Raw genomic sequence first — 27623 nt, 5'->3', positions numbered from 1 at the left:
ATGAATCTACTTCGAATAAGTTATTTTGACAAGCCTGAACAGTATGTGATTGTCTGTCTTGCCATCTATATTTGTTCTCTTTTGGTCTATCTCTGTACCAGCCCACACACACACCCGTGTCTCCATTGCCCTTGCAGCAGGGAAGGTTCAACTTGCCCTCCCCCCATAGGGCTGCTTTGCACTTGAGCTGACCGTTAAACATGCTTTGCTGGGTTGCCATAGGAGGGCTGAGCACAAAGCCACTGGTCCTGACCCCTGAGCGGGTGTTAGCAGGGTTCCTGCGGTCTCTGGGAGAAAAAGAGAGAGGCACCCACATCGAGCTCAAAGATTCTCAGAAAGCTGTCAGTGCTGACACATTTCTCCCTTTGCACTGCTGCACATATATGCAAATCTTAGCTCCTCAAAAAAAAAAAAAAAAAAAAACGGAGCACCAGATCAGCGTCAATGTATTCCCCCCCTTCTGTTTCTCTCTCCTTCTTTCTCTCATCTGCTTTCTTTTGTCGCTGCTTTGCTAATGAAAATTTCCTTGCCCTGCCTCCCCCTCACAGCAGAGAAGTGGAACAGAGAGCTCAGCAGTGTTTGAGTGTGGGGGAGCGGTCATGTACTCAAGTGTTCCTCATTAATGAATGATAATGGAGCCATCATATCTCATGTAAAAAGCTCTGTGACTAATTGTGCTACAGTGTTTGCTCAGAGAATCTGCCCATGTTATTCTTTGATACCTCGGAGTAACCAGCAAAAACAACAATATGTTTCTTAATATCACCTTAAAGTTGAGCAAGTACAAGTAAAACAACAAAGGGCCTAAGACGGAACCTTTTGGCACTCCATACTTGCATGATTTTCGATAGATAGATAGATAGATAGATAGATAGATAGATAGATAGATAGATAGATAGATAGATAGATAGATAGATAGAATCTCGGATGATTTTGTTTATTATGTCTACCTTGCTTTAGGGAGCCAAGTGAGTATGGTTGTGATTGAGAATGAGTTAAGTCAAGGCTCCGGCAGTAGCCCTGGATCTTTGTTAAGCCCCAGGCTCTTGTGCTGACAGAGAGGGAGGTGATTAATTGCCTCGGCGGGAACAGTTGCAGGAATTATTAATGGCTGCAGGATTAATCTGTTTTCTCTGTTTGGCCCATTACACTCTAAAAAAATGCTGGGTTAAAACAACCCAACTTGGGTTATTTTGGCAACCCAACGCTGGGTCAAATATGGACAAACCCAGCGTTGGGTTGTTTTAACCCAGCCGGTTGGGTTAAATCTTTGACCCAACTTGTTGGGTTGTTTTATTTAACTCCATTATTGATTAAAATGACTACATTGCTGGTTAAAAACAAACCTGAAATAGGTTTATTAATAATAATAATAATAATAATAATAATAATAATAATAAAATCACAGAGAATCACTAAAAGCAACAGTAATAACTCAAAAGGTGAAGATTTATTAATAAAGAACATCCAAATGCAAGACATAAAAGCATATATAATTCATATAGCAAAAAAGCATGATATTTTTTCATGCTCAATGAACAATAAAACAGCATATAAAATATAAATACAATTTCCATTTTATAAATATAAAAAAATAAATATCAATAAATTAAATTAGCTTAGATTTAAACATTTACATTATATACACAAGTATAAGACACAAGTACAATGCTTCATATATATTAGTTAGATGACTTTCCCCTTAATATAAACTCATAACTTTTTAGAGAGTATGTTTAACAAAGAGGCACACGAACAAAGTGATACAAGTAAAATGCTTTAGATATATGTATTAGTCTGACAACTTTCCTCTTAATATAAACTTGCATAACACTTTAGAAAGGGTTAGTTTTCATGGTTCCAGTACTGCTCAACATGACAAATATCCACGGAGCAGTCTTAAAGAAGGAGATTCAGTTCCTGGGAGTTTGTAGACAACAGTCTGCAAAAACTCCCACACTGGTGCACACTGCTTCGGGAAATGGATGTCTAAAACATAAAAAAGTTTAAAGCATGTGTCCACAGCACCAAGAAGTGTGTTTTGATGCAGTGCCTGTTTGCCAACAACTACAAAGGCTTGATGGCATTGACTGTCATCCCCAAGACCAAGGACAAAGGGGAAGGGTTTAGTGAGCTCTGCCTCCTTCAAATATTCAACCATGTTGGTCCCAACCTGTTAAAAACAGAAAAATGTTAAAAACATACAACTCACTATACATCACTATATCAAAATGCAGCATTATTAAACAAAATCAGTCATTAATATTTTATATATCGTGGAGTTGACTCAAATTACATTCTACAGTAATTTGCATAATTAATCATTCAGTCTTTATAGGGTGCTTCTCAAATGGAAGGTTGATTCCTAGTAAGGCTGAGTCTGTCCAAGTCCAGTCCTTCTGAGGCTTCTAGGCTATAGAGTCCTGCTCAGTATTAAATGCTAGACTGCTAAATGCTAGTTAGTGCACATAGCTTCTCTATGTTATAAATGTTTTCACCCCCAATGTCAAGCAAAAAAAATTGTATTAAAATTGGTGGTGGGGGGGGGGGTCTATTTCTATTAAAGCAATACAGGCAATTAAAAATGTTTGTGGTCTCCCAGTGGTAATTTACAACATAACATGCCTTTACCAATATTTTTTTTCTTGCGTTACATAATGACATAGTGACAAGTAGTCACACAATATCAGTCTATATTAAAACAGCTGTGATTTGGATGCAAGTAGGTACTTACAGCTGATACAGCTTTCATGTCTTTATTGAACATCCCATTAAACATGTAAATGAGCTAATCTTGTTGTTGTTGCCTGGATAGTCCACAACTTTTTATGTTTTGTAATTTTCATGAGTTTAGGATTTTGTGTTGTTAAAATATCATATTTTTTCCATTTAATACTATGCTTCAGAAGTTTCATATTTACATATTTCACAGAAGACAAAAGTAAAATGTAATCATAATTTTCAATTAGTTCACTCTCCCTTTCTTTTAATACACTGTGTTTCCTTGATAATCAGTGAATGTTTTTACTCTTAGTAATGGGATGTTCAATAAAGACATAAATAATTATAATGATCAATTTTAATCTTAAAAGACAGACTTCATCCAAAAATGAAAATATTTTTGTTAAAATTCCTCACTCTCACGTGGTTTCAATCCCATAAGACCTTTGTTTTTGTTTTTTCGGAAGACAAATGAAAATATTCGTAATGAAATCTGAGGGGTTTCTGTTCTTCCACTGACAGTCTACTCAACTACCTTTCAACTTTCAAGTGACAGAAATTTTTTCCACATCAATCTCCAATGCGCATTCACAAGAGAACAACGACAAAAGCAGAGGAAGAGGGATGGCTGTATTCAAGCTTCACTAATTAAATTCTACATTGATGGTGCTTTAGGTCTTTTTTTTTATGGAGCCAAAGTGAGCATTTTCTGGATGCCTTGAAAGTGGTAGTTGAGTAGGCTGTCAATGAAGGGACAGAAACTTCTCAGATTTCATTACATATATCTTCATTTGTGTTTCTTAGATGAACAAAGGTCTTACAGGCTATCCTTTTGTGTTTGCATAATAGGAAATATATAAATCACATTACCAATTAATGCAGAAAACCAATTAATTCCAAAGGGTTCAAATAAGAGGTCGACCGATTTATCGTTTTTTAAACACTGAATTTCAAATTTCTCTTTGCCTCATTGTTCATTCTTGAAATAAACTCGTGTCCATTTGGTGAATAAATAAACCATTTTAGACCGCTGCTCGAGTTGAACGCGACGCGTCCGGAGTGTGTGTGATACCGGGGAGTTCTCCTATGACTCAAGCGCTGCTCTTTTATTTTGATTAGATAATCACAAAGTCTTTTAGTGACTTACTGATTCAAGAATAGAAGCAGTTAAAGTGTGAGAGTTTACATTGTGCTGGGATAAATGTAGGGCCCTATGTTTTCCGCAATGCAGAAAACGCAGATCGAAGACTTGCTTTATGATTAAGAAACTTTAATTTAACTATTAAAAAGGAGTGGACTAAAATTAAAATGAAAAAAAAAAACAGAATCCAGAAAAATTTAATAACGGAATTTGGAAATAAAATGGAATTTAGGAAAAAGCCTAGAGGATACGGTGCTGGTGTCTTGGAAGGTGGGATGATCCGAGAGGTGGTGGCTTGAGACGATGGAGGAAGATGACACACACACACACACACACACACACACACACACACACACACACACACACGATGGGAACAGGAGCACACTGGAGATCGCCGGAGAGAGGTAAGTCAGGTATATGGTTAGTCCTTAGAGTTAGCAGGTAGGTATAGACCTAGTTGCGAACGAGACCGGACAGTGACTGCGTGTGTGTGTGTGACTTTTGAGTGCTGGGGAGATTGCAGGTAGATGAGGAGCAGGTGAGTGTGATTAGTACTCAGGTGATGGCGCGTGCTGTGATTGGGTGGTGCTGGAGCCTGGCGTGTCTGTGACAAGTACTGTTTTTTTTTTAAATTATCGGTTAATTTATCAGTATCAGCCAATGTGGTCCAACCTAGCTATCGGTATCGGCAAAATCCAATATCGGTCGACCTCTAGTTTCAAATACTTTTTCTTGCCACTGTATATAGCTTTTGGAGTTCTTTTCTGATTCTAAGCAATGACAAATAAAGAATTTAATGCTGATGACAGTGACTTTATAAACACTTGATATGTTAAGCCATTTTAATTTGCTCTTAGTATGGTTTGCACGTGATGTGTGCAATACAAAATTACTTACATGCTTGAATTCAATGAAAGACTTGATATTTTCTTCCAAGCTTGGTTTGAACATTTTCATCCCTTTTTTGTAGACAGGGGTGGGCAGTATTACAGGAAGCAGCCTGAGTGCAACGTCACTTTGGACTTCTGTGCAGATTAATATTTTGTATTAATTATTTTGTCATCATTATTCTAATGAATAACTATTAGTTCTTGCATTCACAACTGTACCTGGCGACAAACTGTCTAAATTCTGGAGAAGCTCCTGCGCCTTTTTCTCCTGGCTGGCAAAGCAAAGGATTTTGTCTTTGAAACTCATTTTCCAAGTTTGGAAAAGTCTCTCTGCGTGGTCGGGGAATAATACAGAGAAGTCTTGTGAAATCTGAAAATGAGAAATCAACATTGCATTAACTTATTTAAAAAAATTAAAAGGCAATGCTCTGTCTTCAGCCTTCCAGTGTTCCAGAGCAGTACAGGTAAACTAATTTGCCTATTTAAAAAATGTTTATTTTTTTCGCCCATCCTGATGACCATCAAAAGGAATTCTGACTTTCTGGAAAAAGATGCACAGATTTGGACCTACCATGCCTGGCGTATCAAGGAGTCGAGGGAATTCACAAGTTATTTCCTCGATAGATTTTGTCCCGTTAGCTCTTATCCACTGAGCCATGTGGATGGCTGTTTCTTTCATGTAATCTGCAACTTGGTTAGCTGGCCACATATTATTTTTAAGCCATTCTGCAAGTTGTACTGCTCTGTCAGGTGAAATACTTGGCTCTACAAATAAATATAATTTTAACAACAAAATTAAGGATATTTGCCAAAATAATAAACACTTGCTTTTAGTAAAAGATAGCAAATTTAAATTTTTACCTGGTATAACCAAGGTGCTGCTTATGGCTTGAGAATCCTCTTTCTCACGGCTTGTGCAGTTTTCACGACGGGTTCTCTTCCTGACATTTCACAAGCGTTCCTCCAGAAATCCAGTAGCTGGACGATGGCTTCGTCCAGGGCTGAACCATGCTTCCTTAAAACATAAAAGTAGTTTTTATTCTCATTTATTTGGTTCCACAGTTATTGCTGATTTTTATTTTATTTAAACTGTTTTTTTCGTCTTTATTATTTTACATGATAGTTTATGGACACATGAGGCGATCGAGTGTCGCGTCGCATATAACGTTATAACTTAACGTTAAATGTTTGCTTTATGACACGACGCTCGCGTCATGTATCTCAATATCTACCTTAAACCAACTAAATAGCTCATATACTGTAAGTCAGTGGTTCCCAACCTTTTTCCTTGGGGCCCCCCCATGTACATATGTAACAATCCGGGACCCCCCCCCCCCTCCCCCAAAAATGTTTGTGTTTGCATATTATATATGTGTGTACTGTGTATAATTATTTTGTATATATAAATACACATATATGCATGTATATATTTAATATTTTTATTTATTTATATATAAATTATTTATATTTATATATAATATAAATTATGTATTAGGCTACTGTATATACATTATATACATGCAAAAAAATTAAATTAATACATGCATATGCGTGTATTTATATACAAAATAATTATACACAGTTCACACACACATATATTATGCAAACAAAAACTTTTATTTTGAATGCAATAAATTTTTTTCCCAGCACTAATATATATATATATATATATGTATATACATATATATATATATAAGGGGTTTAACGGTTCACAAAATTCACGGTTCGGTTCGATATTAAAACTAACATAATAAAGTGTGATATTTTTTCCTTTGAGTAATTCTGGAGCTATAATTTATTCTTCTTATGAGCATATAAAACAAAACAGCTTCTTGGAAAAAATGAAATATTGTAGTAGTTATAAACCAAGGTTTATTTTATTTCAGATTAACATTTGAGGGCAGCAATTGTATTCATAATGTCAAAATAAAACCGACGTAATGTTACTTGAAGGCATTATAGCCTACTTTCATGGTTGCAGTTAGTGTTACTACAGTAAATACATGGTGAATGTTGCAGATCTGGACACTGGATAGTTCATTCACGGCACAATGTTTCTTCCTGGTTTCCACGTGCTGTTTGATCCGTTAATAACAGAGAAATGTGAATGTTTCTCTCTAGATCTTGCAGCGATGTTATTACTTCTGTGGCAAATTCAAATGCTTTCTTTACTGGATCTCTTACTAGCGCTGTGTAGTAACAGCATCGCATGATCACGATCGGCTCGCGCTGCACTGGCCCAAACTGATAAACGGTCCATCAACCACACAATAACGAGCAGTTTCGTTCCGCTTGCATTATGTTTGCCATTTGATGTTGGGCACTGTTGTGGTCGCGCCGACGTATCTTACATTATGAGCGCGCTTGCCACGCGCAACGCGCCTATATTTAAAATAACGAAATTGATATCGGCATTGTTAGCATATGATTTTTGCATCTTTATTCACCTCAAACATATCCGCTCCCGCGCCCTCCCCTGTGTGAACTCTGGCGCCCCCCTGAGGGACCCCAGGTTGGGAACCAATGGTGTAAGTAACGTATTTCAGAGGAAATGTTTACCAAAGGAGACGTTCGATTTATTCAAAAAGCATGAAAAAGCTGTAACATAACAGAATAGCCTACAAAGCTTACGAAGCAAGGAGTTACTTTTTAAAACTGTTAATGTCAAGCGAACCGCCTTATTTTGCATATTCTGTTATTTTATAGTTGTATAGATAAAAATAACACACACACATACCCTTTTTTTCTCCGAATAACAGCTGTCCTCGCTGAAAAACGATGGCTCTCGACTCCTGAGGTGATTCAAAATGCCCGCGGCGCGAAGGTAGAGTTGAGGCGTCGAGGAGGGGGAGGGGTTCACGGTGTCAACTGTCACTAAAATTGACCCAACTGGTAACCCAGCGGCTGGGTTACACTAAAAACTACCCAACACTGAGAAAATAACCCAATAAAATGACCCAACAGACTTAACCCAGCGGTTGGGTAGAAAAAATAACCCAACATTTTTTAGAGTGTAGTATGGGCGACCCTGGTGGCTGGAATATTTTTCTTTTGGTCTGGATCTCCCTGGCAGCTCATAGGACTGAGTTGTGTCTTTCTTTTCATCAGTCTCTTTTCTTTGTCTTTCTCTTCATGTGTCTGGAAAATTCCCATCCTAGGCTGGCTATTTCAGCAAACTCCAAACTGTGTGTGGCAGGTGGAATTGATTAATGTCACCGCATATTAGGGGAAGTGATGTGTAAACAGTGCGTCCCTGTGAAGAAGTATGATTCCTCTGCATACCTGTCCTGGTCTCTGTGTGTGAGTTTGCATTTAAAACGGGAAAATGCAGAGGATTTTATCGAACATTTTCTTCTCTCTGCTTTAATCCTCATACTCGGGTCTTCATGAAATCTGTCACCACAGAAAGCTTTGTAGACATTAAAATGATCATCTTCCACAATGCTAAACATATTGCATGATACTAGCATTTTTTTGTGTGTGTGCCTGTTTAATAATGGACAAACCCATTTTACGATATTTAAGTTTATTTAGCAGAAAGGTCTTTAGATGTCCACAGAAATCTGACTTCATTCATAAAATTCTGCTCATTGCTCGCCTCTTGCATATTTGTGTGGTTAGATACATTGGGCAGTGTATTCATACTTTTTTTTTTTTTTTAACCAATAAATGTGTTGTTTAAGCCTTTTTAAAACCCACTTTCCATGTGGATCTGTTCATACCTTTCATTTTAGTCCAGTACTACAGCAAGGGAAGAAATAGTTCATTAAATTCTATACAAGTAAACAAGCTGAGAACCTCTCTACCTTTGCAGGAGACTTGTTTGCATTGAATTTACTGCACCGAGGGAGCTGTAAGTTTCTGTGAGCATTCATGACATGTTCTAATCATTAAGGTACTTTGAGTTAGATTGGAAAATCAAGCTGGATTTCCCCAGAGGATGATGTGATTCTCCCTTGGTTCTGCTGTGATTTATCCATGATTGAGACCTTCAGAGTTTGTCAGATTCTAAAGTACATAGTGATTTGTTTTCTTAAACTTTGACTTGACTGTCACAAATAGAGCATCAAGATAAACCCTATCTTCAATACATTTTTATTTGTTTCTAGTAATTTATTCAAACTCAACTTAACTCATTAACATCTATAATACCTCTAGAGTTAGATCACAATGCTCCAGCTGTCTGTGTTTATTACCCCCACTAAGTGCATGTGTTGATGTCCCTCCACCCACCCTTTACTGCCCTTGGCAACTAAACAAACAGCCTTTTCAGGAGCAGATATGATTGAACAACAAAAACGAGAGAATGCTTTGCCCTGTACTGTTCCTTTGGGGATCTCCAACAATGAAATCCGTTGTGAGCATTTGTAATACCATTGGATTTCTGGCATTTGAGGTCTTTTGTGGATACATAAGTAAAAACAACATTACATGTACTCAAGGCTTTAATGAGATTAAAGAGAAACCACAAAATTTTAATTGTTTTATCCTGTCTGTATTTAAAATGTTGGTCCATCCAGTAATTACATCTTTAATTAATTTAGCTACTTGAAATGTCATGTGGTATTTAGCAATTAGTTTCATCAACATACCAGTAAGAGTTACAGCAATGTCATGTTTCCTCATAATATTACCTCTGCAAACAACAAAGGGCCAGAGACAGAGCCTTGTGGTACAACTTATTTATATGTGAATAACAAATAAAATTTCAGTCAGTTTCTCGCACCAATCTATCATATCACTTTAAATAGGAATATAGAATATAGTGCAAGTTGTACAGACCACTGCATATTACCCAACCCCCCCCCCCCCCTCCCACCCATGTCTATATGTAGTCCTGTAAGATGGGAAGGTTATGCAAGTTCTGGAGTTCAGTGCTTGATCTGAGTGTAGGCAACAGGAGAAGAGCAGGTGTGCTACATGGAGTTCCACTAATGCTCCGGACACACTGCACCTATTATTGTGCTGGCTCCCTTGCTGCAGTATAGGTAATAAACTGCTTCACAGCAGCCCCCAACCAGGGCAATCAATGGGAAATTATCTTGCTAGATCAATGTCTGGGCTTTTAGAATTTGCTTCACCAGCCAATGCAGAATACTGGGACTCAGCAGCTAAACACAGCGACTTTGATGCAGAAGTGCATCTCCTATTAAAATTTGTTTGTGCTGTGACATATCTTTTAAGGTATATGGAGTAGTGAGGTTTATCTCTTAAAAGTTTAGAATAAAAATTATATCCTGAATTGGTCTTGATTGATTTTAAATACGCTTTTATTGCCCAGTTTATGTTAAATTAAACCTCTTTCCCTGTTGTTGACCTAACTGTTCTGTTCATTCATGTCTTGGCAGTGTGAAATTCTCTTCTTACTGTGTTGTGACAGTGTGCTTTGAAATAGCTTTCAGATACATGCTCTGAAAGATTGTTTACAGATTTTTGCTTTCCTAGAGTCAAATGAAAAGACAACTGATAAGCTGTCTTTAATGCATGTCATGTTACATGACTCAAATTTTGGTCAGGTAATTTTTTCATCAGTATGGGTTGTTAGAAGTGAGCCATATTTTGCAGTCAGAGGATGACAGCTGCTACAGTGGTACATCTTGTGCTGAATGCTGCCAAATCATCTGAAAAAGCTGCCAGCTAAGATCAAGGGTGGAATTGAAAGTCTTTGCTTTCCCACAGAATAGAGATGCTGATGCCAGTCTGATCAGCGTCATCTCCTTTCCTATCGATTGAGTGGCTCCAGTTTCAGAACTGAAGACTGCTGAGAGCCTTGTACAGGCAGCTCTTACCCACAGTAGTAAAATCACACCCTTAAAGAATATGACCGCACAACTAACCCTGGCCCATAGATCATACGGATCATAGGCTACGTTCACACTGCAGGGCTTAATGCTCAATTCCAATTTTTTTTTTTTTTTAGATTTTTTTGCAAGGCCCTTCACATTTCCAATTAAATGCGACCTTTTGTGATCTCTTGTGTGAACGTGAAATGACCCAGAAGTGACCTGCATGTGCAGAAGAGTACTCATCAGTGAACGGCGTCACTCGTTGTTTGCGGAAGTAGCTAACGTTAAACACGGATGTCAACAACAGTGTAGTCAACAGCGGAGCTCTTTTTGCAATATTAATGTTATTTTCCCAACGGAGCCAGCACAATTACAATTTTCTCATTTTAAGAAGAAAATTAAAAAGAAGGTTTTTGGCCATGGCGTTTTGTGGAGCGGTGTTAGCAACGTCGGTACAGAGAAACGTGTGGGTGCGGAGTCGCAGCCAGGAGTGGTGGGATACTGATGTGAGTGGCTCTTCTCGTTCCCGTCTACTTCTCAATGCAGAATTATGACGTTTGTAGCGTATCAATGACGTACGGGTCGGATACATGTGGCCTGGCCATTCAGACGGAGGTCGCATTTCAAAAGATCGGATACGTATCGGATTCAGGACCACATACCCAAGTGGCCTGGGTCACATTTGAAAAGATCAGATCTGTGTTGTTCAGATTGTCATGAAAAGATCAGATACAGGTCGCATAGGGGCAAATAAATCGGAATTGGGTCGTTTCAGCCTGCAGTGTGAACGTAGCCATATTCGCCTGAAATTGAGATTTCTTGGTTAACTTGTACAACTCCGTGCTTTCTGCAAATAACTGGAATTGAAGGACAACTGAAAAGAATAATGTTTAATACTGTCAAATTGAGAATAATAAATTGTTTAATAACTTTTTTATGAAGGGAAAATTCACCTAATTTGAGAATTGCTTCATCCTCACCTGTTTTCCTCTGCCAGAGCGAGAAAGGCCTTCCTAATGACAAAATGCTATGCAAATTGGACTCAAAAAAATAGTCATTTGCAGTCTTTATATAGTGAAAGTTATTTTTTTTAAGTTCAACAAACATGAAATGCCACCTACAAGTGAAACACAAGAAAACGGTTGTAACTCCTATAAGACTACATTATTCCTGATTTATTTCCTTACGAGTATAACAGAAAGCATTAAAACTGCATTTGAAAAGAAAAGACATTTAGACTGATTAAACATTTGACAATAAGACATGATGAAATATTTAATCTGTTGACATCCATACAGATGGTAGATTGTAAAACAGTTGAACTTTGTACTATCTTCTCTGTAACAAATTACATAAATTGTGTTGCACAGCATTCTAGGAAGAAAATTACTAGTGTCCGAGCAGTTTTCTAAATGCAAGCTCGTTGTGAATCAGTATTCCCAGAATTTCTTGCAGATAGACTATTCTCTGAACGCATCATCTAGATTTAAACCGGTCCCTGAGTAATCGTGTGTTAGTGTGACATTTATAGCACTGCAATCCCTCTATGTATGATATGAGAGTGTGAAAAAGGTGTTGGAAGTGTGAATGTGTGTGTAAACAGATTCATAAATTCTCTCTTCCTGATCCCAGCCCTCACCTCAGCAGGGCATCTTTTCGTTGTTTGACAGTGGGCTTTGAAAAGGTCAGTGGGACTTGAATCACCATTAACCCTCACCCCTCCTCATTCTCTCACACAGGGAAACTGGAGAGCCAGAGCCACCAAAGTGCCAAGAAGTGTTTAATGCAGCCAGCGTGACCTGAACAAAGCCACGGCGATCAAGAGACGAGGAACAGAGTCCCTGCGAAAGCCTCACATTGGCCAAGTCACATATGGGATGTGTGGGACAAATGGTGACATCCGTAGTACGGCAAATGCACAATCATTCCCTGATTTAAATGTTGTAGCTTTTTCTGCAATAAAAGGCTGAAGACTACTTGTGTATTGGTTCATTAATACATTTCAGTTGGAAAGCATTTTCAAATATAATTTATTTGTTATAATTTAGCCATTTAGGTTATTTTGCGTATAATACTGCCATATAATTAACCAGCTCCCTTTTAATCTCAATTGGATTTCCAGCTCATAAAGCCGACAGTCTGAACCTGAACCGGTTGGTTGAGCATGGAATTTTCTGCTTACTAAAGAGGCAATTGTGCTGGAGAGCTCATATTGGAGCTGCTCTTGTTATTTGGGCCACAATGGCTGTCAAAGCCAGAGCCTCTCAGGTTTTGGGCCTGCTGCTCTCAAAGTGATTGAGTGGCCTCTTTGTGACACAAGCATCTCTGCATCAGAAAGAGCAAATGACTGACTCCATTAACGGTAGATTGCACGATGGGAACCGCATTAAAGTAGTCTGCCGTGTATTGAGGATGTATTTTCCTCTTCTTATGGGGCATCGGTCTTTCTGCATGTTTCCACACGGGTAAATACAAAAGCTTGATAAATGTTTAGCTAGCATCCGGAGTCTGTCGAATACAGTTCAACTGTTCTGGGATTGCTCTGTTTTTATTTTGGTTCATATGTTGTGTGAATCCTTTTGGGTAAATCTCACAAATTTTAATTAAAATAAGTCAAACCCACCAATTTCCTGTTCCTGTAATGCGAAAAAAAGTGAATCTATACTGTAATATAATAGCAAAAATCATCTGGTCTGTACACTGATAAAAATACACTGAATTTATACTTCAAATTAGTCTACTAATCTACTAGCACTACTTAAGAAAAAAGAAAATGTACTTAATGGTCATGACTTTACTGTCACTGGGAGAATTTTTACTAATGCAAAATCTATTTTCTTTTGTTTTTGAGCTGAAATGTGACCTTACTTAAGTTTTCACAAGAACCATCCTTTTACAGCATGTCTTGTCACTTGGCTTCTTTTTTCCCCAACATATTCTGTTGTGCAAATAATTGTCCAAAATACAAATACTGTTTGAGTTTAAGATGAAACCTTTTGAAAACACCTCCCTTGCCTAGAGACAGAGAGCAGCTAATCAAACTCGGTCATCTCAACCACCTATGGGGTGCTGGGGCACTCCTTTGTGCCAAAATACAAAAGGGACATTTTCTGGGAGAGTGCTGAAGAGCTTCTAAAATTCAGTTTCATGGAGCCGTGGAGCGTGATCTTGGGAGGGCTTCGGTGCACGGCCGCTACGTGGGATTTATAAATGAAAAATGTTTCTCTATAAAACAGCCGTATTCTGGAGTATTCAAACAAATTCCTGCATTTGTTTAAACAAACAGTTTGAGCTATTAAAAGCATGATTCAAGTGTGAAGGGGCTAATTATCTTATGAAAAGCTTATGTTTTTGCATTTGAATGAGGGGCCATTATAAGAGAGGCTTAGGTTGTAGAAGGAATGTCAGCAGCAGGTCTTCCTGTTCTCAGTCAGCACTTTCCTTGCAGGCACTTCCTTCTCTTGCCACTGTTTGACAGCTCTCGTTCTGTTGACCCCAAATAAAAAGAAAGCGCAAATGAGCATACCTGTGGCCAAAGACACAACACTGCCACCCAGAAATAGAGTGAAAAATATATTTTATGATGAAACCTGGAGCTGCTGGTCTGTTATCAGCAAGTTAACATTGTTTAAAAAAGCTTTCCGGTGTTCACCAAGCTATGGAAATAGTAAATGAGTAATAGCCTCGTAAAAGTTAACTAATTTTGTATGCTCTTTGATAGTTCTTCTCAATCATGTCAAAAGCAATGCTGCCAGTCAGTTGAAAGCAACAAACATTACAGATAAATCACTCGCTAGCAATGTTACTGTAATACCAAATGACACAAGTGTTTGATCATTTAACTTTTTAAAAGGGGTTGTGAAAAGGGATCTTTCCCTACACTAGTTCGAAAACCTCATTTGCACATGTGCAATTTTGATGTGAAGATATGCTGCACCAGGTTGACATAATTTGGGCATAACTATTTCACTCTGATATGACTTCAAATTTGCAAAAAAAAAAGTAATGTAGAAGAATGTCTATGCTGCTCATTTCCGGTAATACATGTGGCTTCATTTATGTCAATCTGGTGCAGCATATCTTCACATCAAAATTGCACATGTGCAAATGAGGTTTTCGAACTACAGTGGAGGGGGAATTTTTAGTGAATCTCTGGCAATAAGAGTCTGAAAATAGAGTTTACGTGAATGTTTTTATGTTCAAAAGTCAGCCAGGATAACTATTGTGAACTAAAACTAAAGTCACTAATTATTTCAAGTAGGCGAACTAATAGTTACCTGAAAGAAATATTAATGGAATAAATGTATTTTATTTCATTTAGTTGCCAAAACGAAAAAAGAAATTCTCATTCTAATTTAGTTCAACATGATGTACTAAACTGACAAAAACTGAAATGAAAAAAAAAAATCTTTTTTTTTTTTCATAAAAATATATAATAGTGTCTCAATGGTAGTAAAATAACATTGATTTGATAATTTATTATGATGGTAAAAAGTATTGCCTGATCAACACTATCTGTTTTATAGTTATTAAATGTGATTTTAAAATATGCCATTACCTGTTATTCTATCTGTATATCTAATCTGTTATTTTTATCAACTCAGATTAACAGGTTCGGACTGCTTGTAATTTATTTATGGAATATGATGAAAATTTGCATGACTGCAACTCTGAAGCATATTCATGTAAATCATTACAAGATTGTAGCCTATACAGAATTATAACTATAAAACAAACTGTTTTGTGCATTTGGCTTTTAAATGAATTTAAACAAACAACGTATTATTTCATATTCAAGACATTTTAAAAGAGGACATGGAGATTAGAGAGAGGCGTTTCAAATGCTTTGGACACACAACTCATACAAACACGGGGGAAGTTTCAGAAAGAATGTCTGGCAGCGGTGGAATGGAACGACAGATCCAGCTTCCGCGTCTTATCACGCACCGCGCGCAGGGTTCACTCCATGCGGATCATTCTCCTGGATTTCCTGGCGCTTCCTCCTCCTCCTGCCCTTTAGTTACATTGTATCTCCCTTACTGAAAGGAGCGAGGGATCTAGGATTCAACTCAAGGAAAAAAAAGAAGAATAAATACATGTGAAAATGGACGTGCCGAGATGTTGGATTTATCGTCCTGGAATTTAAGAAAGACCTATTTGAGATTTGAGATTTAGATCATGCGAAGCCAGTTTCAGGGCAGTGTTTCTATTTCTGAACGGGATCTTTAGGAGTGTGATGGCTGCTGGCCTTCCCTTTCTCTAGTTGCTGGATGTGTTGGAAAGTGCACTGCTTTGGGAGCATTTTTGGAATTCCGTACCCAAATCCAGAGGCATTTCTACCTTTCTCTATGGAATGTACATAAGTATTCTCAGGATAGGGGTTCGCGCGTGGGGTAAGTGGCGCTGGGATTAATGCATTTCTTTTGTGTATATACATATATGTATGTATGTATGTATGTGGGTAGGGGGTGGTGTTTTATTGGTGCAGATGGAGACTGGAGGTGCTTTAGCCCGTTAGCTTAGCTCGGTTGTCATGGCTCACACATGCTTTGACCATCTTAGCGAGTCATTTCCTTAGGAGCAACGCGGACCAATGCGTTTGAACCGCGCGTTAGGTGCGGCGAATCGAACGAGTCCCAGTTTACTCGATTACGCCAGTAATATTCATGTTTTTTCCCCTCACGGAGTTAGGAAATACACGGGTCATGCAGTCAACAAACACTCCGACTGTGTTTAAAACAGCACTGGGTTGTTTATGCTGGAGTTGCGGTTCTCTGTGGAAGAGCTCGAGTCTGTTACGAATGTCACAGGATGTGTGAGTATCAGCAGATTCATAGAGAATCACTGCTTTCAAGCACAGGGCTCACTCTGGGTCTCCATAATAATTCCACCTTCAGAGCAGCCACACACACTAATAAAAGGTATCATGGAACTACCATGGCTTTTTGGACACGATACTGTAGTTATATCGTGTTTTTTTTTTTGGACGTGGACCACCATGTTTGGTAGTACTTGACGTAAGTAAGATGGTGTATGTCAAAGTACCCTGGGGTTAACATTTGATACCATCTTTATAACTTATCTTCTTGCTTGATTTTCCCACCGGTTCTGAATAATTGTATCGAGCCGTAATCATGCTAGTTTTATCACGGTGTTGTTTGAGTAGAGGCCAAATGGGTGTTTGTTTTATGATGGGGATTAGAGGCTCTGTAGCTAATCTTCACTGCCTTACACTCGTCAGAAACTAGTTTTCCTGCTCATCACCTTTAAATTGCCAGTCTGGGCTGAGCTACTTGTCCGTCTCAACACATTACTTTAGTTATCTTTCAGGTAGATTGCAAATGATTTGTTGCTGCTGGTTAATCGGAAATGTCCACACATTTAAAGGGATAGTTCACCCCCAAAAAAATGAAAATTGTGTCAATAATTACTCATGTCTTTTCAAACCCCTTAAGACCTTCTTTCATCTTCGGAACACAAATTAAGGTATTTTTGGATGAAATCCAAGAGCTTTCTGACCCTGCATAGATAGAAAGGGAACTACCACACTCAAGGCCCAGAAATGTAGTAAAGACATTGTTGAAACAGTCCATGTGATGTCAGTGGTTCAACATTATTTTTTGATACTACGAGAATACTTTTTGTTTGCAAGGAAAACAAATATCTCCACTGCCATTATGAGGGGTACCATGACGCATGCGTGTGGTGCTGCTATGCACAGAGTCTTGTTTACAAGCAGTGAACACACATGCATTGTGGTACTCTAATAAATGTCATCGGAAACTGTCTGGAAGAGAAGAAATTGTTTAATAAAGTTATTATTTTAGTTTTCATTGCACTCAAAGTATAGTCGTAGCTTTATAAAATTAGTTGAAACGCTTATGTCCTTCGTTTCTGGGCCTCGAATGTGTTCATTCCCTTGCTGTCTATGGAGGGTCAGAAAGCTCTCGGATTTTAAAAAAATATCTTAATTTGAGTTCAGAAGATGAGTGAAGGTCTTACAGGTTTGGAATGACAAGACGATTTAGTAATTAATGACACAAATTTTATTTTTGGATGAACTTTACTTTTAATACATTTCCTGAAAATCTTTATTTTGTTGCTCAACACTAACAAACTTGTTTGTGTATTTGTTTGGTAATCATTGGACAGTCTGGAATTGTGAAAAATTATAGTACTATTATTGTTGTAGACATACTATATTACAGATTTCTGATGGTCTTAAAAGGTCCTCGTTTATGCTACCAGAAAATAAGGGCTAAAAAGTAAAAAAAAAAAGAAAAAGAAAAAAAAGACTGCATTAAATATTGAGTGCACTGCAAAAAAAAAACAACAACCTTAAATCAAGATTAGTTGTCGACTGATATTGGTTTTGTGACAGTCGATGCCGATATCTTGGAAAGCAGGGGGGCCGATATTATTATTATTATTATTATTATTATATTATTATTATTATTATAATACATATTTAACTTGAAATCATTTGACTGGATAAAAAAATTAATGTGTAAAATAAATAGTTTGTGTGCACTGGAAATCATATTTTTTTTAAATAAAGCCAGGTTAACCCTCATTTTACATACAGAACACAGAGAAAATGACATGAACATGACAGTGGGCAAATGCATAAAGCGCAGCATAATTTGAAATCATGAGTTTAAAGTTTAAAGGATTCAATTCACACAGACCGACTGTCACACAGGGAGCACGTGATCATGCTGGATACACATACACACTTTCACAAGATCTCACAGATGGATCTAAGGCTACGTTCACACTGCAGGGCTTAATGCTCAATTCTGATTTTTTTTAAAAATTAGATTTTTGCAAGGCTGTTCACATTTCCAATTAAATGCGACCTTTTGTGATCTCCTGTGTGAATGTGAAATGACCCAGAAGTGACACACATGTGCAGAAGGGTCCTCAAGGGTGAAAAACGTCACTCTTTGTTTGCGGAATTAGCTAATGTTAAACATGGATCTCAACAACAGTGTAGTCAACAGCGGAGCTCTTTTTGCAATATTAAAGTTATTTTCCCAACGGAGCCAGCACAATTACAATCTTCTCGTTTTAAGAAGAAAATTAAAAAGGAGGAGAGCAAGGTTTTTGGTCCTTTGTGGAGCAGTGTTAGAAACGTCGGTACAGAGAAACGTGTGGGTGCGGAGTCGCAGCCAGGAGTGGTGGGATACTGATGTGAGTGGCTCTTCTCGTTCCCGCCTACTTCTCAATGCAGAATTATGACGTTTGTAGCGTATCAATGACGTACGGGTCGAATACATGTAGCCTGGCCGTTCAGACGGAGGTCGCATTACAAAAGATCGGATACGTATCAGATTCAGGACCACATACCCAAGTGCTCTGGGTCACATTTGAAAAGATCAGATCTGTGTTGTTCAGATTGTCATGAAAAGATCAGATACAGGTCGCATAGGGGCAAATAAATCGGAATTGGGTCGTTTCAGCCTGCAGTGTGAAGTTTGCAAGGTTTGTGAAATTAAATGTTCATTAGTCATTCAAACTAGGGATGGGCATGATTAATCGACGATCGATAATTGATCGTTAAGATTTTCCTCGATCATGTTAATTTGTTATCGATTAATCTAAAGCATTTTTTTTATCTAATGCAGGTTGCGTTGCGTAGTGCGAGTCTTGAAGCAATTAAATGAATTTCACTGTGTGGCAGCAATTAAATATTTTACCACCAGGGTGCAATATTTGACACCCTACTCGGTTATCTGTGATCTTCCGTTTTGATTTCAAAGAATAATCATGAAGATGTAACGGCGAAGTGTGGCGTGGGACCATTTTGATTTAAAAAGCGAACTAGTTAACTGCAAACATTGCGATGGGGTGTTTAAGTACAACTCGACCACGACTCAAATGATGTACCTGTGCATCCCGGCAACGTCAGTTCCCTCAGAACGGGTGTTTTCGGCGGCTGGACTGACGGTCACCATGGTTGCGGTCGCGTCTGACACCAGATCATGTTAACATGCGGTATTTCTCAGCAAAAATTCGTATACTCGTGCAGAAGTTGTATGCTAGTTATTAAAGTTAGTTATTTTTCATGAGGCTTTAAGTAGCATAATTTGTTACGTTAGCGTAATTGTTAGGAAGGCTAATATCTGGCCTTTTCTTCTGGCTTGGATAGTTTTGAGTTACATTTTAACAAAATCTGTCAGATCTAAGTATTATAATGTTTTTTTTTTATGTTATTGTTTAACATGATTCTTTTATCATTATTATTATTTTGGAACAAGTGAGGTCTCTGTTTAAGAACGCCTGCTAGCAGCTGCAGGTTCCGCTGCTTTAGAGCACTGCATATGCACGTGCATATATGTTCGGTTTGCCTGAACGTAGTTTAACTGTCTGCCACAAGTTGATCTTGTAATAAAGGTCTCACCGAGGAAAAACACGCTGTATTTTTGTATTCATTGCATTTTTTTATTATAAAAAATAAATAATTATATTATAAAAAATATTAATGATTAATCGATAGTTGATCGTTAATTCTCCCGACGATCGACTAAGAAAATTTAATCGAATGCCCATCCCTAATTCAAACATTTGTTTAAATTATATAAATGCGTATTTTCTTAATGCTGACGGCAAAGGAGAAAATATAATGTTTGACTATTAGTAATTATATAAAAGCAATCGTTATAATACTTTTAACACAGACCGGCTGATTGATGCCTCCATGTAGATCGCTAAACTCCTGCTTGATTGTTTTTCAACAATCATTGTGGCTACGCTTTCGCAATGGGGGCAAGCTTTTGCATGCGCATGGTTACCAGATTGCTTAAAATAAGCAAAACACCAGGAAGAAAATTTATCTGTGTAACAGCGAAGCTCTGATTCTGGGTTTGAACTGTTGATATCTGGCAACCGCACTTATAAGAGTTTGCATAGTAGAGGAGTGTAGAGCAGTCCACAATAACGTTCCATTTTTTGGACATTTGGCACGTTCTTTTGGGAAGTATGCTTGAATTTGAAATATTAAACTTTCACAATAATGTCACATTTTACATCGTCATCAAAAATTATAATATAATATTCGATTTATCACCCGGCCCTAAGATGTAACTGTTAACAACAACAGTAATCAAAGAAGGAGAATGTGAGCACTGTGTTGCCAACTTCTTTCAATGGAAAGTAGTTAAATCCTGCCTGAAAAGTCGCGAAATATCGCTAGATGACATCATGCGCTAATTAGCATATTCATGACGTAAGTGCGTCGTATTGTATTGCCTACCTATGCTCATAATATTTTAATGTTTCTGTTGTCAGACAATGGAATTAATATAATAATGACTGAAACGCGGTCCATTAAGACCACACAACCAGCTCTCAAACATTAATCTGCACTAATATCCTATTCACAACATTGTCTAATAAAATCAAATACACAAACGATTAAGACAATGGTTGTGCTGTGACTGATGTCGGCAATACTTGCATGTAAAATAGAGTTAGAAGCAACAGAATTTTTTTTTTTTTTTAAATGAAAGTGCTGCTCCTCCTTGTGCTCGCTGAACAGAGAGAAAGGTGTGTTCACTGGGAGAGACCTAGCGCTCGTGCAGCAGAACTGGAGAGTCTCACAGACTAAATAAGGTTTGTCCAAAAAGTCGCTAGATTTGTGGCTAGTCGCTTTTTTGGAAAAAAGTCGTTAAATCTAGCGACAAAGTCGCCAAATTGGCAACAGTGACTGTGTGCTCAGGCGCTGCAGTTTTAGCGTTGTCAAAATAAAAGTCCTGCATTGAACCCTTCAGCCAAGCAGAGAACTTATCAGTCAACGTCGATATTTGAAAATGCCAAATATCGGCCGATATATCGGCAGTGGCGAATCAAAATTACATTTACTTGAGATTCAAATTGAATATGTACAACCCCTCTATTCTTAAAACAAGAACTATTATCTGTAAGTAGGGTTTGAACATTTTTTTCACTTTGAATTAGGGATGCACAATAAATGTCCCACAATATTTAATGTGCATCTTGTTAGTAAAGCCAGTTCTGTAATCAGTGGTAAATCTCTACACGTGCGTGATTACACGTGGAGCAGCATTTACTAAACAGAGCCATTGCTCACTGACAAGCTGCGCAAAACCACAATCATATTTTTCACGTTTTACGTAGCTTATAAATGCTGTTCCACGTGAAAGCATGCACATGTAGAGATTTAACGCTGATTACAGAACAATTTACTGACAAGATGCACATTAAGTATTAGAGGTGCACGATATATATCGGCAGATGATTAATGTGCATCTCGTCAGTAAAGCCGGTTTTCTAATCAGCTGTAAATTCCATCAGGTGCATGATTTCACATAGAGCAGCTGTTACTACATGGAGCCGTTGTTAACTGACTAACTGCAAATCCACCTTCATTATCAGCTTGTGCGATATTTATTGTGCATCCCTATTTTGATTTAAGTTGATTTAGGATGAATAAGTTGATATTGACAGATATTTGTTATAGTTTGAGTTTCTCATAAACTACTTATTTTATTTCATTTTGTTTCTCAAGTAAATTTATCTTGATTTAAGAATCATTAGACATTTGCACATTAACACAAATACAGTAAAAGTTATTTCCATATTCCATTGGTTAAGCACAAAGCTATTCAAGCTTTTTAAGGCTTATTTTTATATAAAAAATATTTTATTTATTTTGATATAATTAATATCTTTTGATGTTGTATTTTTAAACTTTGAAGCATTGCTAATAAAATACATTTACATTTAGAGACGGTGTTGGCTTATTGTGTTCCATTCAATTTATCTCTTCTCTTCATAAAATCTACAGAAACCCCTGATATTCCCACTGTGGTGTTCATTGATATTTTAGCCATGTAAATACTTATGGTATGTTAAGATCTAAGTTTATACAGTCCCATGGTACCACCACAGTACTTTTTAGTTGGAGGAACCTATTGTGCACTACTCAGTGTGTGTTAATAGAGCTGAATTGCATTTGCCCTGTTGTATCTATTTAAATAATCAGCACAGATATCAAATAGCCTCAATGAAGACAACATCTCGAAAGCAGAGAAATCATAATATATATATAGCATAAGGAAAATAATCAGCTTTTAAAAGAAACTCCAGAGTTTATTTGATATTAGAAAGAAGTGTAATTTAATCAAATGAAACGAATTCCATGACACCATGGCCAAAACACAGCTATATATCTATTTTATTTTATTTTTTCTAACAGTGACTTGACACCAAATACAAGTAAATATGTGACATTTCACATCATGTACTTTCAATATGATTTGCTTTTATCAGTTATAATGTTGTGGATATATCAGTTATAATGTACTTGTATGGAGATAAGTTGACAGTCAGCCGGCGGGTGATTCTATTACCTGCGTCTCAGACAGTATTTAATCTCTCTCTCTCTTTCTCACTCTCTTTTTCTTTTTTTAGCTGTTTAGTGTCTGTAGAGTTGAGTTTTGTCTGCAGGCCAGATATAGATCTTTACTATCTATACTTTATATGAAAAAAGGTTTTGCTCAGCTTTAGTCTAGACAGCTAGGGTTTTTAATGTTTTTTTTTTTGTTTTGTCTTTTTGTCCATATGGCATATTGCTCCTACCACAAACAAGCTTTGGTATTGAAAGTTGTCTGATCCTGTGTAAGGATAGTCCAGAAAAATCAATAGTTCTGAGCCGATGGGAGCATACAGCTGGAAGAGAGAGATATTGCTGTAGCTCTGTAATGTTTGTGAATGCTTAGAAAGATCCATACACTCATTATGAATGAACTGTTGTGTCACCACTCAAGCTACGCACATCATTCAGTTCAGCATGCAATCTCTATTGCTGTTACAAGTGATCTGTTAAACACGTTTGTTAGATTGTACCTTTAAGTTACCTTTCTAATGCAGATCAATCTTAATCTCTGTCTTTTGTGTGGCATTAATTAAAAATAATTATTATATTTGATGAATATAAAATTAGCCAACATTTGTTGTGGTGATGTGTTGGTTCTAATGCACTTTTTATTTGGAATAAAGTTTCCGAAAGAAGGCCTGTGTCATGATTTGTTAGTATGAGATTGAAAAGATCTTTTTAATAGCTTATGTTAGAAGAACTTAATGCTTTCTAGGATCAGTTCCAACGAACTTTTATGATAAATCTGTTCCAAACAGTTTATTAGTGTTAGATTTTTACTGCTATTAAATTTTGGAATTTAACCTCTTAAATTTACATACTTGGCAATAATGCCTTTTTGCTCAAAATAAGCTCCCCTGTTCACAGTTTTATATCATTTTATAACAGATATCAAGATGGATGTCACATATTTTCAAAAGGATTAAAATGATTGAGATTTGTGATTACAAAGCACTCATTCTGTGAATAAGTTGAATAAACTGTGCAGCTCCTAGACTTTTAAAGGGATCAAACATGCTTTTCACATTAAAGCGAGGTGCACAGGTTAGTTACAGATGTTACAAACTGACTCTGACCCCTTTGACTGTTTGTTCCAGCAGAACATCTGCAGTCTTTAGATCTGCCCACAGTGAAAGAATTACCATCTGGGATTATGTAGAGCACGCATGGTCGTCAGATGAGGTCTCGTCAATAAAGGGGCCTACAATCAATACAAGGCTGTGTATTGTTCTCGATGAGCTATTGTCATTTACAAGGCAGGAAATCCAATGGCTCTGTTGTAGTAGAAGCCAAATCTTTATTTAAATGGCAACACAATCTTCTTAATCAGGACTGTCTTTCTAGAGTTATAAAATTATATTTTATAATTTAGTGTTATATGGAAGCTAGAATTTTTCTTAATTTGTTTCATTATTGTAATATAAATGAAACATTATTGTAAACATTTGATCAAAATTGACCTTTTCAGCCATAGTCAGTACATGGGAGATGCTTGAACTATCACTCACATTCCATGCCCCTATCTGGCTTTTGTGATGATCAGAGACTTGTGAAAAACTATATGAAACTAAATAAAAGGGTGATGCAAGCTCCAGCTCACTGAACAAAGTCCTCCGCTTGCTGAACTGATCTGCAGCTAAGCTTGGTGAAGCATTTCAAACATGGATAGACTAACAGGAGTTAATCAGATTCTTACAGATTTAGTGTGAGCGGATTCATTTTTATTAAAACACTGTTGTCATTCAAGTTGCTTTCCAGCCCATGTTTGCAGCCCCGAGCCCCTTAGCACTGCAGGATAAATTCTCCAGACTTGAGAGTTAGTTATTTACACTGTCAGAGGTCAAAGTGCTTGTGTGATCTTATTTGGCTGTACCCTTGCTAAGCAGACATGACCTGTGTACAACAATGGCTACCTTAATTAGTTTACAGACATCAGGCTTTGATTAAAGCCCAATAACTTAAATTAGAACTTACAAATAGTTCACCCAAAAATTAAAATGACCCCATGATTTACTCAACCTCAAGGCATCCTAGGTGTATATGACTTTCTTCTTTCAGACAAATATAATCAGAGTTTATTTACTGGCTTCCAATCTTTATAATGGCATTGAATGTGTGTTATTTTTCAATAGTCCAAAAGAAGTTCAATAAAGCGAATCCATCCATCATAAAAAGTGTCCCACATTGCTCCAGCGGTAAATGAAGACCTCCTGAAGCGAATTGAAGTGTTTTTGTAAGAAAAATATCCATATTTAAAACTTAAGAAATCTCTTGCTTGTTAACTGTCTTACGCGCTTTCACAATAAAACACCATTCGGTTTATAAAGTTTTAAATATGGATATTTTTCTTACCAAAATGCATCGATTCACTTCAAGAGGCCTTTATTAACCCAACCCCCTGGAGCTGTGTGGAACCCTTTTATGATGGATGGATGTGCTTTATTGGACTTCTTTTGTACTATTGAAAAATAACACCCATTCACAGCCATTATAAAGCTCGGAAGGCAATACATTTTTTTTTATATAACTCATATTTGTTTCATCTGAAAGAAAAAAGTAATATACACCTAGGATGCCTTGAGGGTGAGTTAAGCATGGGGTAATTTTCATTCATGGTGCACTATCCCTTTAACCTATACTTTGGCAAATAATATAGGTCAAGATGCTTACAATTTCACACATCAGTGCTCTGTTAAGAAGTAAATGTCTTCACAAAAAAACATTGCCAATATTATCTAAACCTTTCAGAGTCTGACATTATGCTTTTGTATGTGAGAAATAGACGTGTTAAATTACTAAAGTAGTGGTCAAGTGTTTATAGGTTTTATAATGGCCGTTGCTGATATCTAGAGAGCTGGGTTGCCACTTTCCAATATATATAAAAAATGGAAAGGTACAGGAAAATAGTTGTCTAATTCAGCCTTGGTTAATACTCAAGTTTTATGTTTGCTCTTGTGTGGAAAGTCAAGTCCATGTGTAGTGCATCATATTCATCTCTTACCATTTCATTTCTTTTGACTACAATTTCAAGTCAGATAATCCCTTTTGTATGTCTCTCCTCTAGGGCAAAATGTGGGTGACTGGGAAGTTGACATCAATACGTTGAGGCTCCTGTTCTCTTTCTCCCCACACCCTGGCAGTCTGAGGAATCAGACGTTACTGTGACAAACCTGGGCCGCTGGCACTAAAATGTCCCTAAGTGGTGGCACTGCAGGCGGGAAAGGTGTGGACTCGAATGCGGTGGACACTTACGACAGCGGTGATGAGTGGGATATCGGGGTTGGAAATCTGATTATCGACCTTGACGCTGACCTAGAGAAGGACAAACTCGAGATGTCTGGCACCAAGGACGGAGGAGGAATGGCAGCTCCACCTAGCGCAGTAGCGGCTCTGCCAGACAATATCAAGTTTGTGAGCCCGGTGAGTGCCCCTCAGGGCAAAGAGAGCAAATCGAAATCGAAACGCAACAAAAATTCTAAAGACAATAGCAGCAAGTCTCCAGCTGCAGATGGAGCAAAAAAGGACCATCAGGGACGGACCCAAGGGGAGGTTACAGGTGCGACAGGTAGTTCAGGAGGCGGTAATTCCACTCCTGGTAAAGGCGTTGAGAAGGGCGCCAAGGCCTCACGTGGTGTGCAGAACAGCAAAAAGGAGAAGGAAGTATCGAGTGGGAAAAACAAGAAAGAAAAAAGCGAAAGCGGACCAGTTGCAGTCGTGGCAATTGAGAAGGAGATAGCAGGAAATGCTCAGGCGTTTGGAAGCACACGCAACACAACTTTTGACAATACACAAAATGCTGACATGGCTGTAACAGAGCAACTTGGGAATAACGCTCTGGAAAATGTTGAAATTGTCACTCCGTTAGCTATTAAATCAGAGCCAGAGGAGCTTGACGGAGAATGCAGAGCTTTGAAGAAGGTGAAAAATGAAAAGGTAAGCGTGGATGGCCCACTTGTGTATTTAAACCATTTCGCAGCTAATGGAAATTGTTACTGAAGTATTGATAACGTGAGTCAATGTTAACGACCTAGACACCTGTGACACAAGTGAGTTGCTTCCTCTGCAGTAATGCTTTCTTCGCATCCTTTCTTGGCATTGTGTGTGCTTTTTGATAGACGTTTTTCCCACTTTTATTGATAGTAAAGATGGGACTTAACTTGCAGTAACTTAACTGGCTGTATACATGCTTTTAATCAGAACAGAACAGCTTCTGTGATTCTGGGAATCATTAAAATTGGGAAAGAAAATCCAATTAAAGCTTCAAATCCAGTTTCAGATCTTAAGAAGATAAGTGATGCCAGTGCTTGTTTGTCACTTTACTTTGGCCTTTTATTTGTATAAAATGTAATGATGTAACTTTTTGCAAGTACAAACAATTTGCCCTAAAAGAAAAACTGGATTGTCATATTAATTTCAGGATTATGTTTGCTACTCTTTTGCTTTATGTATTGGCCGACATTGAATTTCCTTTGTCCATCAAGAGCAAAGAGACTTCTGGAAATGGTTTCAGTGCCTATTTAAGGTCACCCCCTAAGTTTTTTGTCCTGATCAATGAAATGCCGTGACAAGATAAATCTGTAACAGATTAGGGCTGTAACTATAATTTCAGGTTGCTTTTGATGACCTAAATACTGTAAAACAAAGCCAAATCCTATACTCTCCCCAGTTTCCTCAGTGTGTTCTTG

General features: G+C 37.5%; 3 protein-coding genes across 5 annotated transcripts in view; 2 read left to right on the top strand and 1 right to left on the bottom strand.

Annotated features, from left to right (window-relative positions):
- The window catches only part of trip4 (thyroid hormone receptor interactor 4), a 76575-nt gene extending 64061 nt beyond the window's left edge, over positions 1-12514 (top strand). For both annotated transcript variants that reach the window (XM_026215902.1, XM_026215901.1), the window contains exon 13: positions 12278-12514. In XM_026215902.1, coding sequence (XP_026071687.1) covers positions 12278-12336 — 59 coding nt within the window. In that variant the 3' untranslated portion in view covers positions 12337-12514. The remainder of the gene's footprint in view (positions 1-12277) is intronic.
- On the bottom strand, positions 1598-8161 carry LOC113051805 (uncharacterized). Of its 2 annotated transcripts, XM_026215904.1 has the most exons (6): positions 7490-8161; positions 5614-5767; positions 5324-5517; positions 4972-5122; positions 4760-4887; positions 1598-2173 (listed from the first exon to the last, which is right to left on the bottom strand). In XM_026215904.1, exons 3-6 carry the CDS (start codon positions 5459-5461, stop codon positions 1871-1873), a joined length of 720 nt encoding a protein of 239 aa, XP_026071689.1. In that variant the 5' UTR covers positions 5462-5517; positions 5614-5767; positions 7490-8161; the 3' UTR covers positions 1598-1870. The 2 variants fall into 2 exon arrangements, with proteins under 2 accessions (XP_026071689.1, XP_026071688.1); XM_026215903.1 differs by lacking the exon at positions 7490-8161 and having other exon boundaries at positions 5614-5938.
- A 2990-nt stretch (positions 12515-15504) lies between the features above and the next one.
- The window catches only part of LOC113051803 (zinc finger protein 609-like), a 49601-nt gene continuing 37482 nt past the window's right edge, over positions 15505-27623 (top strand). Inside the window, exons 1-2 of the mRNA XM_026215900.1 lie at positions 15505-15931; positions 26003-26871. Of these exons, the coding sequence (XP_026071685.1) occupies positions 26128-26871 (744 nt within the window). The 5' untranslated portion in view covers positions 15505-15931; positions 26003-26127. The remainder of the gene's footprint in view (positions 15932-26002; positions 26872-27623) is intronic.

The sequence above is a fragment of the Carassius auratus genome, chromosome 32 (assembly GCF_003368295.1).
Source record: "Carassius auratus strain Wakin chromosome 32, ASM336829v1, whole genome shotgun sequence".
NCBI classification, from domain to species: domain Eukaryota; kingdom Metazoa; phylum Chordata; class Actinopteri; order Cypriniformes; family Cyprinidae; genus Carassius; species Carassius auratus.
This window is presented reverse-complemented; position numbering and strand designations above follow the sequence as displayed.

Excerpts from the sequence above, each read along its gene's own strand:
- LOC113051805 (XM_026215904.1), bottom strand. The coding sequence starts at position 5,461 with ATGTGGCCAGCTAACCAAGTTGCAGATTACATGAAAGAAACAGCCATC. Across the intron at positions 5,123-5,323 it reads TCCTTGATACGCCAGGCATG|ATTTCACAAGACTTCTCTGT; the intron begins GTAGGTCCAAAT and ends TCTCATTTTCAG. Across the intron at positions 4,888-4,971 it reads TTTAGACAGTTTGTCGCCAG|AAGTCCAAAGTGACGTTGCA; the intron begins GTACAGTTGTGA and ends TAATCTGCACAG.